At 33.7% G+C, this 13,208-nt stretch overlaps 2 protein-coding genes across 2 annotated transcripts in view; both read left to right on the top strand.

Moving 5' to 3' along the window:
• The window catches only part of LOC108756157 (serine-enriched protein), an 8,849-nt gene extending 4,614 nt beyond the window's left edge, over positions 1-4,235 (top strand). The window contains 4 exon segments of the mRNA XM_018499766.1: positions 137-294; positions 382-513; positions 605-787; positions 935-4,235. Of these exon segments, the coding sequence (XP_018355268.1) occupies positions 137-294; positions 382-513; positions 605-787; positions 935-2,128 (1,667 nt within the window). The 3' untranslated portion in view covers positions 2,129-4,235.
• A 2,130-nt stretch (positions 4,236-6,365) lies between these two features.
• LOC108756155 (alpha-amylase 1-like) lies at positions 6,366-11,723 on the top strand. The gene is made up of 5 exons (XM_018499760.1): positions 6,366-6,554; positions 7,156-7,589; positions 10,515-10,899; positions 11,033-11,524; positions 11,635-11,723. The coding sequence occupies exons 1-5, from the start codon at positions 6,378-6,380 to the stop codon at positions 11,659-11,661; spliced, it is 1,515 nt and encodes a 504-aa protein (XP_018355262.1). The 5' UTR covers positions 6,366-6,377; the 3' UTR covers positions 11,662-11,723.
• Positions 11,724-13,208: the final 1,485 nt, after the last annotated feature.

Here is a 13,208-nt window from a genome sequence, read left to right as displayed (position 1 = left end):
TTCGTGAACTAAGCATATATAAAGTAAAAGTTCATAAGATAATTTCATATACTGACATATAAAAGACATATCAAACGTTTTATCGAATCTAATGAACGATTCAATTTCGATGGCTGATAATAATTTATGTCCTTAGGGGTAATGAACGCCGCCGATTATTACGGATTGGATGAACTCAGACGAGCCTGTGCAGGCTTCGTTCAATGTTGTATAACCGTTGATACAGTCTGCGCTTTGTTAGCATCAGCGGAGCGTTATATTCAGTACAAATGCACAAAATCCCTAGTTCAAAAGGTAAAAAGGTTTTCGATACTTTCGATGCTTTTAATGCTTAATTTTGTAACTAATTAATTTAAAACTAATACTAAACTCTTTGCGAAGGTACTAGAGTTCGTCGATGAGCACGGCAATGAAGTATTGAATTTAGGATCGTTCACATTACTACCGCAACACGTTGTCCGTTTGATCCTTGCCAGAGAAGAATTACGTGCAGATGAATTTACGAAATTTCAAGTAAGCTTGACACATGAATATGTTAACGACATTAATCCGACACTTTTCTGCACGGCGTTAATTTTTCTTCAAATTAACTTCTCGCTTACAGGCTGCATTAATGTGGAGTAAAAAGTATTGCGACAACAATCAAAATACACCGTTGAAAGATGTAATTGGTAACTTCATCGAGTACATTCAATTTCACAAAATTCCAGCTACTGTATTGATGCAAGAAGTAAATCCTTTGGGACTGGTGCCACCGGAAATTATCATGAATGCATTAGCTTATCAGGTGCGCGTTGCCTTTTCATATACTACGTTTTAAAACGCAAAAAGACGCTATTGATATAGTTAGCATTATGAAATGCTAACTATGTTGTGTCTCACACAATTCCTTGCGACAGCGCCATCAGTTTCTTTATGAAAGAATTTGTTGCAGGCAGACCCAACCAGTGTCGACCCCAGAAAATTCTCTCCCCACAGAGTGAGGAGACAGGGTCGCAGCATGTCGGTCCAGTCGTCGCTGGATCCGTATGGCAGCATCACGACCTTGAGCTCGAGCGGCTCCGACGCCGGATCGGATCAGAAACAAAATTCTGGTAGCAACTAACCTCAGGCCACGGCCGCACTGATCGCGGCCGTTTCGGACGAACCTCGACGAGCCGAGGCTATTTGTGGCCCCGACGAAGGAGCGGCGCCGACAGACGTTGTTATCGCAGAAGAAAGAGAGCAGAAAGAAAAACAGCGACCGCAACAGCAACAACAGCGGCAGCAGCAGCAGCAGCAGCAGCAGCAACAGCAGCAGCAGCAGCAGCAGGAGCAACAACAAGAATCTCAAGTTCAGGTTCATGCGGAACAGGAAGCGCCTCAATCACAGCGTCCACCGCAGGAACAACAGAAACAGGAACAAGTGCAGTCGCAACAAAAAGAGCCGGGTCATTTACAGCAGCAAGTCCGTCAGAAGATAGAGAAGGACAGGGAGCAACGGAAGCTTCAGCAAGAGCAGCAGCTATTGCAGCGTAAACTGGAACTGGAAGAGCAACTACGACGCAAGCTGGAGCGAGAACTAGAACAGGAAGGAAAACCGTTGCAACAGAAGGTGGAACATGAAACACGAAGGAAACTGGAAAAAGACAAGGAGGAACAGCAGCAAATTATGCAGTTGAAAAAAGAAACGGAGCAGCTGAAGAAAGAAGAAATGAAACGTTCGCCGAAAGCTGAACAGCGTGTGCAGCAACAGAAAAAGGTTGACGATAAGCAATCGCAACTACCGAAGGCAGATGAACAGCCGGAACTGCAACAGAAACGTAAACAGCTGCAAGAACCGCTGGATAAAAATGAGCGAGCGAAACTGCGCAAGCAAGGTGAGAAAGTGGAGGTATCGCGTCAAGAGTCACTTGTGCAACAGCAAAAGATGGAGATAACAGTGCAAGAAGATCAAGAGGCACAGCGCCGGAAGGAGAAGCCGCAGTTGCCACAGCTTGGGGAATCGCAGCAGCAGCAGCAGCAGCAGCACCAAGAGCAGTCGGAAATCCGGCCGCTCGAGGGAGTCAGTGGACTTTACATTAGGATAGTGCTGAGGCACGAAGGTCGCGCGAATCTAGTCTGGCTATATAAAACACACATATTCTAAATTTCGATGATTCGCCTCGTCGCTTCCGTCTGAACGTCTCAAGCGACCTCGCAGCTATACGGCTCTACGACTTATCCATCCATGTTGAAAGGTATCGTGAATGCGAGACGTAATGCATCAAAATGCATTGCAGCGCTCCGCATTATTCCGGGGTTACTTAATGTCTTAAGAGAGCATCGGCGTTTCCTTTAATGTTCTAATGTCGGCGCGTCGAAGTAACGCGCGCGTCAGAATATCAATTGGTGCATGTAATGATCAGCTTCTTCTTCACGACGCAAGTGAAGCTTTAACGGTACATCTTTGCGCCGCCGCAATCTCGGTAATCTCGATATGGGCGTCGCCATTTTCTAGATATAATTAATCAAAGGATTCCGTTAGGCTTGATTGTCCATGATCGTGGAAGAAGACAATCGTACTCATGTTATTGTTGCAAGAAAAATATGTATTTGTTAAACGTAAATATGTGCATGTAAACAGAAATGCATCTGTCGCTTCGTTCGTCATGCTTTCTCTATCGTTCGACAGGCTCATACCGTTCAGTCCAATAAACGCACCATTGAGGACAGATAAATAACATGAATTAAATAAGTGAATTAAATAAGTGCAGTTTAAAGATACAATTTCTTATTTACGCGTAGTTTTTATTATTTGCATTTTTACGATTACTCCACATAATTTATCTCGTGCAACTTCTTTTTTTTGTACGATAGTTTCTAATTTGTCATAAATTATATGTTTGCCGTAAACTTCATAATACTTTCTACCATCTTTACTTCTTACCATTGAACTATTACTCTTACTATTTCCATTATCAATCAACGAAACTGCATTTGTCAAAAAAATTGACTTATATTGAACGAACTTTTCGCTATGAGACTTAATGTGGTTATAGTAACAATTTCAGAGAGATACTGTATACACTTGTTAAAAATAGATCTTATATTATAGCCAAGAGAGACATGTAATATATATTCTATATGTTTCTGGATAATGGTTATATGACAGTAATAGATGACTAGAGAGCCGATATTTTGTCATGAATGCTTCCCTGGATATTATTACACTCGATGCTAGACATATGTATTCTTCGTTCGGTTGCACCGTCAATTATTAGAAAACCAAAAATCTCAGCGAAGCTATGGTTCAAGTAGTAACAGAAGTCTGAATTCTCGCCAGATATAAATTTCGCTGAAACGAATATTTTATTGCCGTAGTTTTTAACTATAATAATTGATGCATGCAAGCTACAAAATAAGTTATACGTTACACTTCAGAGTCCGTTATAAATAAAAAAACACTGCACTAAAGTTTAGATACGTACGCGCGCTCTTAGTAACGTTAGATATCCGGTAGAGATTACACAGAAGCAGATTTAATTTTTAAACGGAGCTTAACGCATAGATCAAAACGTCAACAACAACTGAGCGTAAAACTAAAACGCAGCTGTCATCACCTCTGGTGATGTTTTTTATTACTGTCGCATATGCAGCTTATTTGCGTAGATGTATCAAAGATATGTTCATAAATGTGAATATATTTACTTGTCTATGAACCGTTGTCTGTTGTGTGCAGCGACATTTCTATTGTTTTATACGTAAAATGTATGTACAAAAAAAAAATATATATATATATATATATATATATATATATATATCGTTGAGCAGCCTAAATGGCGCGAACTCCTTATCACAATGTTAATCGATAATGCGATCGAGCTAAACATAAGTGGACAAAGTATGGCATAAAATATCATACTGAGATTCTTTCTTCTCATTTAAAATAGCTTCAATTAACATGTTCACTGTCACCGACGCGCAGGCGCGTCTTTGATTTGCGCTTGTGTCTTTTTAAGCGCTTAAAATATAAGCGCCGAAAGTTTTATACAACTCGCCTCACTAAAATCACTTTTTTGAGAAAATTATGAGGAAATGCTCCTGGCGAAATGTTCCAAAAATAAAATGAAAACATAGTGATAGTAAACGTGTTAATTCAATGATTTCTTTAGCAATTTGCTGTTCTGCTATTATTCATCTGGCTACTGCGTATTTTTAATCAATACGATATTATACTGGTATCCGTTAGTCTTCCATCTATTCTTATTTTGAGAGGAAATGAATTTTTCAATTTAATATAGATAACATCGTGGTAACTTTAGAAGTTTAAGTTTTCTTTACAACATAATTAAGTAATATTTACACGTCTGATTTTATACACGTCCCTTCTCCTGAACGCATTGTTTATATAAAAAGCGTACTGCATTTCTTCCGTTTGACGATAAAACTATAACAGAAAGGAACGGAAGACAGACACACTCACGTATAGAATTGTATAAAGTTCAAACCGTTAATTCGCTGGCGATCGGTATAACTCTACCTAAAAGTTCGATCTATTTACTGTGATATGCCGTAGCCAAATCAGTCCAATTATAAATAAAGAAAAATATGACGCCGAAAAGTGAAGTTCTTCATTTTATCTCGTGACTTGAAGCGTCTGCGGGAAATCATAATAGACATAATCAGATGGAAGGAAAAGGTAATTCAATTTATAGAAATACAAAAGGTAGTACTATACATCAAAGGTAGCGTGCGCGTTTTACTTTGACGTTGATAGTTTTTAATTTTTTTTTTACTTAAATGCAGATCTTGCGCACATTCAACACCTGGATTACGTTATTCCATTCGCTCTACCGTATCCCGTGCGGGAAATGCTGAGCGGTCAACGCGATGATGAATCGTAGACAAATCATCCCGAATAAATAGCGAAAGGTGTTACGCGCCAAAGAGATCGATGAATATTATCATGACATTTCGCACCCGTGCCTCTCTGCCGACCTTGTTCTCCCTCCACGATCGAATCGACTCGTTACGAGCGTCAGATGGCAGGCGCATCACAAATAATTATCCTTCCAGCATCCTGGCTACGTTTATGACGTAAGATATCGCGAGATTTAGTCCGTACCGATCTATCAATCGTGCCATCTGCCATCGAGGCTGTTCCATCGGTGTTAACGGCCTTTTAAAAAGGTTTGATTATATACCGAAATACCAATCGCATGAGCAACAGGAAAAAATATTATATTCAATTTTTATTTTGAAAACATAACAATCATTTTACACTGGATTTTTAATTTGATATTTAAAACAACTTGTGCTATGTATAATATAAATACAAAAATTTATACACTTATTCAAGATGTAGATTACGACAAAGATAATAAAAAAAAAGCAACATCGTATCATTGTTCAGTAAAGTCAATAAAATAAAAAATAAAAATTGATATGTAAGCAATTTTTTATTAATATATTATAATTAAATGTGGTATATATAATTCAAATTATTATCGTTATTATTATTATTATTATTATAACATTATCAATAGTTATCCTTATTAATTGGTAATTTAAAAAAATAAAAATAAATAATGTGATTTATAAAAATCAATACGTAATTGTTCAAATAAAAGAATTGTTTAAGCAAAATAATACAATATAATATAATTTCGATAAATTATAAATTTACATTATTTTTAAATTTATTAATGTTTATGTTTTGACAGCGTAAACTAATTCCTAACAAATATTATACGTAACACACAGTATTACGCCGACCACGTTACACATATATCCATATGTCTGGAATGTGTGAAAGATGCCATTATTAATACTCGCGTCGCGCGAGCATTAATTTACAAATAGACAGCCGTTTAACCGTAATGCAATTTTTAATCTTTAGTCTTAAGAACTACAGCTCCGGAAAAATATTTATTTAAGTTATTTTTGTTTTAGTTTTTTACTGTGATATGTTAAATCGCAAATTTTGGGATACTCTATATTCAAAAGGCTATATACAAAAGGAAACTTATGTAACTTGTTCCGTAAGTGCTGTTTGTTTCCAATTTTTCTCAATAATTTCTCAATAATTTGCACGTACAGTTTATTTACAGTCTATTATGTAATTATTTCCGTAGTCATATATTTTGAACTATAATAAGACTGCCACATGCGATGAAATCATCTTGAACATCAGCAATTAATGTCAGTGCTTCAGAAAGAATGACAAATGAAGTACATAATACATATAACGATTATCGGTTTGCTCTATTAATACTAATGACACTTATCATGAGTATTGTCCTATTTTTCTGATAACTTCATTAATCATTGCGTATCAGCGAGGCAAGTTTTCTATAAATTGTCTAGTTATATCGAGAAAACTCAAACAATTATTGCCAGTTTTCAAGCTTAATAGCATGATGCTTCTTTTTAGCCTTGGTTTCATATCCTTGTTACTTTTTGCAATTGCCTATAAAAATCCGCATTATGTCGGTAATAGAACTTCCATGGTTCACTTATTCGAATGGAAATTCAGTGACATTGCCAAAGAATGTGAAGACTTTCTCGGTCCGATGGGCTACGGTGGTGTACAAGTACGTATAATTCACTTGTATAGTATAATAAGTAATGATTGTATTATAATATAATTTCTTTACTTTGAATAATATTATTATAATATGATATTATTATTTATAATTATTTTAACTAAAAATTGAATAATACTTTTTAAAATTAATTCTTAATTTAATTTAAGTTAACTCTAACTTAACTTTTAACTAATCGTAAGTTATATTACTTTTAATGTACTGAGTTAATTTTATAACCCACTCTCTCTTCTCTCTCTCTCTCTCTCTCTCTCTCTCTCTCTCTCTCTAATTTAACTCGATCAAGAAAAAGTTAACTTATCTAACTCTGTCATAAAGCAATTGGAGCCAATTACGGTGCTGCATTACAGGATAGAAAAAGAAAAATTTTTATCACACACGTAATGCATATATTTATAATATTTTGTTATTATATTAAAGAATAAATTTGTCAATTTTGTTCCTGCGAATTAACATTATACAAACATTATGCAAACTAACAATATATGGTACAAAGTGCAAGTAGAGTTAGTTCTGCATAGCACTAAATGCGTTACATATAAAAAAATATAAAATATAAAATGCGAAATGAATTCTTGTACTTTCGTAGGTTTCTCCCATAAGTGAGAATCTTGTGATAAACGGCAGACCATGGTTTGAAAGATATCAGCCGATTTCTTATAAAATTATCAGTCGATCCGGAACCAAATCTGAGTTTAGTAATATGGTGCAAAGATGTAGCAAGGCTGGTGTGCGAATATACGTCGACGCGGTTATCAATCACATGACAGCAAATGCACAACCCGCGTACGGCGTCGGTCATACACCAGCACAGCCAAATAAGCTTCTTTATCCAGCAGTTCCGTATAGTTCTAACGACTTCAACCATCCAACATGTACTGTTCAGAATTATAACAACGCTACTGAAGTTCGCAACTGTGAGCTGTCTGGTCTTCACGATCTTAATCAGAGCAATTTGCACGTCCGAGACAGAATAGTTCAATTTCTTAACACACTCATCGATCTTGGAGTCGCTGGCATACGGTAATTATTTTCAATTAATTTATTCTTACCGTATGATACTTTTTATAAAAAATATATAAGAAAATAAAGACAGAGATTGTTTTTGTTTAATTTTGCAAAATCAAAATTCTTAGAACATATTAAAAGTTTAATGTTAAAATAGTTAAGGACTAATTGCAGCATTATTTGTGGGATATTGAGAATTCTTTTGTGCCGTTCATAATTTCTACTATTGAACTTTAACTGAGCAAATAAAATACAAAATATTAAATTATTTACAACAAGCGATCGCGTTTCACCGATAATCTTTGTCTGCGTGCAACATCAACGCACAGTCGATCTGCATTCCACGCAAAATGTACGAATGAGATATAAAATCCGAAGTGTAAACCCACGAGATGCACTCTATATAGCCTCCCTCTCGTCTCTTTCTCTCTTTCTCGTTCTCTTTCTTACATCAAGGATGCACCGAAGACTGATGATGTTTAACATTAAACCGGACGAGCGGTGCCGCGCGATACTGACAGAGGCTGGCTCGTCTGGTAGCATTAATAAATGAGAGACATCAGCTTTTAATTACGCGCCTCGCTCGTAATTGTAACCCGCAGCGAAATCGTACCATCTCGTACCGAACCGGTGGCTTTACAAGCGGAAGAGCGATATACGCGTCGAGAATGATAACGGGGCGCGCTGCCGTTCTGGGGACTGCATTTATATACGCATCACGTCTGCGGATCGCGAATGTTTTGCGTATATTTCAACTAAAAAAATGTGACATTGATAGCGTACATTAAGAAATTGTGACAACCACAAAAGTATGTTAAAGTCACAGTACGGTCGCGGGAAAGGAAATTTCATGGCACAATATAGTATATTGTACAATATATGTATACAATCGTATTCTGCCGTTCTATAGAATAAAAAATCTTGCTAAGTAAATTTAATAATTTTAGAACACCCATTATTACTACCCATTACTACTAAAGCAGAACGATCTTAAAAGAAATGTTGCAACAAAATCGTCACTGCCTTAATGAAAAAAGAACTATAATTAACGTACATATCCATATAATAATCTTGCAGAAGTTTCGTTAATTATTATATGGACAACAAAAAACACTTGTGATAAGCTAAGAATAATTTTGCGGCAATGTGATTTATAATGTACTATAATAACCAGAGAAAATTAATTTTTTCTTTATTAGGCAGTGACGATTTCGTTGCAACATTTCCTTTAAGATCGTTCTGCTTCAGTAGCAATCTCGCGTGTTCTAAAATTATTAAATTTACTTAGCAAGATTTTTCTAACAAAAGATTTTACCAACAAAACAAATAGATATTAATATCGAGCAATTTTCGATAACAAAGTTTTTTTTTTCACATATAGCAATACAATAATTTTGCTGAGACAACAAAATTCTTTTTTTTTTTAAATACGATATTTCGCTCGCACGAATTTATCAATATATTGAAATTGACACGATGAAATTATCGTGAATGCATATACGATAATTTTACATTATTTGAACTTATTACTTTATAATATTGTTGTAATGGAAACAAGAAGGCCATAATCTTGTTTCATGAGAATCATTACGTCAATGTTATCTTTCTTCTACGTATATGTACATCCCTCTTTTCCTTTACATTTCTTTAATGAAGTTATGTGTATTTTTCATAATTATAGCAGTAACTTTGTTTTATGATAGCATAGTTAATAAAATTTTATCCACGATAAAAGTAATTATAGATATGTAATAATAATCCGAGTGTCCTAAATAAACCGGTCAATTAATACAGAGTCCACAACAGAGCTGATAAATATAATAATTTTCCCTGCCGCGTGTTATCTACAAGTAAATTACGGAATGAATAAATGGAAATAAATAACTCTACCTAGTCGCATCAATTTCCGCGGGTTGCAATGAACTCTAACCTTCGTGGTGCGTCAGCCACCGTGTGTTCTATCGCAAGTGCCTTTGGCAAATGCAGAGACGATTACCGTGAATGTGCGATTAAATTCAATGGAGTTGGCGGTATCTACAATCAAACGGTAAAAATCTTAATTGACCGAATAGCGTTAATTAATTAACGAGCCAACTTGTTGCCGACGCTCATAATTCGGCGCGGAAATAACTGTTTGGGATGTTGAACCTCTGACCGGAGTCGTGTTAGCTACCGATCACGCCTGCATGCCACATGCGAAATAAAAGATATGTGGAATTAGCGGTCATTTATAATAAGACATTTGCAATAAAAATAACAAAATGCATAGAAAGTTTCGTGTTTCTCGGTGCAACTTTATACGATGGGTAGAATTTAATTGTGTTTGTAGTGATAGAATTAAGTAATTAATTAATTAATTAATCATGTTATAATATGGATTTTTTTTATATCATGAAGTAGAAATATTAGAAATTAATCGCATAATTTGCGCATTTTATTAAAAAATAGATTCTGTATATAATAAAATAATCCAATTACACAGGCATACAAAAAAGTTTTTATGTAGATTCAGAAATTAGTCCATAATATTCTTATGTATTTTGATGACTTTGAAACCAAATTGAATGTTCAAATTTTTTTATCGACAAAAAATAACTCATTTTCCCTCAATTCTTCAGTATTTGTAACCTGTAAGCTCGCGTATTAACTTTATAAACTTGCATATTACAATTGAACTTTCTCTCTTTTCATCTCAGCTGACATATTAAAAACTATAAATGATTTTAAAAATATTAGAAAATCAAACTATTTTTCGTCAGTGAAAAAATAGTGACGTGGATGGAGCAATTTGTACATCAGATTTGATTTCAGAGCGTTAAAAAGTACTTATGTATAATATTATGGTCTAATCTCTGGATCAAATATTAAATTTTGTTTTGTATTATCATTCATATGTCTATGGTATTTTATCATTTTTATAATATTTTATCTTTTTTGCAGTATTGATGCCGCCAAACACATGTGGCCAAATGATCTTAACGCTATTTACCATAAAATAAAAAAATTATCTTCTAAGAATGGATTTCCGCAAGATGCAGAGTGTTACATCTATCAAGAAGTCATCGATCTCGGTGGTGAAGCCGTCAAAAAGTTTGAATACACTGACTTTGCAAATGTCATCGATTTTTCGTATGGTATCATCTTGGGTAAAATGTTCCGTGGTCAAGACAGTTTATCGAGGCTGCAAACTTTCAATGACACGAACACTTGGAATTTAACATCTTCCGACAACGCTTTAATTATGATTGACAATCATGATAATCAGAGAGGTCACGGTGCCGGTGGAGCTACTATTTTGACACATAAGGATCCAAAACCGTACAAGGTGAATTTTTATTGTATACTTTTAGAAACCATATAATCGTAAAGATAAGATTTAGTTACTATATTAGAGGATATTTTCTTTCTCTCTCTCTCTTCCTTTTTCTATTTCTCTCTACTTTTTATTATCTATACAGATGGCAGTAGCCTTTATGCTTGCCCATCCCTATGGTCATCCTCGAATCATGAGTTCCTATGCCTTTACTGATCCCAATCAAGGACCACCAGCAGATCCATATGACAGCATCATTTCACCTAAAATCATCAATGATGAGTGCGTCAACGGTTGGGTCTGTGAACACAGATGGCCGCAGATTTATCACATGGTCCGATTTCGTAATTTGGTAAAAGGCGAAAAGATACAAAATTGGTGGAGCAATGGAAAGAATCAGATCGCTTTCTCCCGCGGTGCCAAAGGTTTCGTTGCCTTTAACGTTGAAGGCACTAATTTACAGAAAAGGTTGCAAACCGGATTGCCTGAAGGAACATATTGCGATATCATAACTGGAGAAGCCATCTATGGTCATAGCAAATGCAGCGGAAAATCGGTGCAAGTTGGTAACGATAGTACCGCTTTGATTGAGATTCTATCAAATGCAACGGAAGGAGTGCTTGCCCTTCATATTCAGGTTAGTGCAACAAAAAGCGATAAAGAGAAATATAACAGATATGATAGTCGATAATAAATATAATAAATTTATTATATAATAATATTATCTGAATTTTTGTATGATTGCAGACGAAACTGAAGACATACGTGCAATAATAAGCTTATAAACGCAACATTTTAAGAATCTATGTAACTAATTTGCATTTTTATATAGATTATTGTGCACATCATAATTATATATAAATGCTGTAATTAAATAAAAATAAATATAAAATACTCATTGCATTTTTTTGAGTAATAATATTATTACACCTTTGTTTCCTATTTCATAATTTATTGTCAGATGTATCTAATTAATATAGAGCTATTTAATTGATACGAAACTTTGGGTAGAGAAAAATAAAATTATTTTCAAGATGTTAACAAGAGAGGAGACATTTGGAGACTAAAGAAAAATGAATAAAATTACCGGATATTAGCTTAAACTATAAAGCTTTTCTTATGCATATTTTCTTGATTGATAAACACAATTTTCTTGATTGATAAACACAATTTTGCAATAAATACTAGACAAAATTCTTTTATTTCTTAAAAAATGTATACTGAATCTTACATTATATTACTATTTTAATCGATACAAAATTCAGTTACTACGTATAGATAAGTTACAAAAGTTTAGGCTAAAGTCAGTGCATTAAATAGTAATAATTAATAATCTTAAAATATCTTTTATAAAAAAACAAGATCAATAAATTGCATGACATATGTGCTACATTAAAAAATTTATTATTATTTTAAACATATATACAAATAAGTGTGACACAATAGAAGGAATTTTCTAGAAAACAATATGTATTATACATACATGTGTATGTATGTATATTGCTTTTCTGCACCAACTTATATAAAATTTAATCCTGAATTAATATTTGAAATTAGGACAGATAAAATTATAAAATAATAAAACAACAGATACTTATTACACTGTAACAAATACTTTTCTATATTATAATATACAGAGACAATAATTTTATTTACTCTAATTATATATTCTTTTTATATATATTCTTTATATTTTTTAATTACATGTATTTTATATATAAAACAGTAACACATTTAAAAAATACGAATATTTTATTATCTTTTATGTTTACTTTCATGTGTATCAAAATATAATATTTGAATGAAAAATATATAAAAAATATGTTAAAGAAACGACCACATAAAGTCAACCTTCATTTTTCCATTATTTTCATATTATTGAGCTTGAGTTACAATCAGAATCAAAGCATTCACATTGATCTATAAATTGACAATTAGTAAACAAAATTTAAGCATTTAATAGTTTTCATGACTCGAATAGTTTTATTTAAATTAACGAGATATTGTGAGTAAAAGCAGAGGCAACTTATTCAGGAATGATTAAAAATAACTCAAACTAAATGTAATGTAATATTACAAATTTAAAAAAAGTGGACGCACAATAAATTTCATAATAAAGAAGTATTCAGGATTAAATTTATCTTAATCTGTTATAACGTATCTATTTTAAGGCAACGGATGTATGCTATATATATATTTATCCATATATTTTTATTAAACTGATGCATATATGCATCTAGATATATAATGTATTAATGTAAATCCACAAATCCATTACCTCAATAAAAATATTAATACAACACTTACCAACCTGATGCGCA

Source organism: Trachymyrmex septentrionalis, unplaced genomic scaffold (genome assembly GCF_001594115.1).
Source record: "Trachymyrmex septentrionalis isolate Tsep2-gDNA-1 unplaced genomic scaffold, Tsep1.0 scaffold96, whole genome shotgun sequence".
Classification (NCBI taxonomy): Eukaryota; Metazoa; Arthropoda; class Insecta; order Hymenoptera; family Formicidae; genus Trachymyrmex; species Trachymyrmex septentrionalis.
This window is presented reverse-complemented; position numbering and strand designations above follow the sequence as displayed.

What these genes read in the sequence shown, in the direction of transcription:
- LOC108756155 (XM_018499760.1), top strand. Translation starts at nt 6,378, where the DNA reads ATGATGCTTCTTTTTAGCCTTGGTTTCATATCCTTGTTACTTTTTGCA. An exon ending in TGGGCTACGGTGGTGTACAA is followed by an intron (nt 6,555 to 7,155) that starts GTACGTATAATT and finishes GTACTTTCGTAG; the next exon opens with GTTTCTCCCATAAGTGAGAA. An exon ending in CTTGGAGTCGCTGGCATACG is followed by an intron (nt 7,590 to 10,514) that starts GTAATTATTTTC and finishes TCTTTTTTGCAG; the next exon opens with TATTGATGCCGCCAAACACA.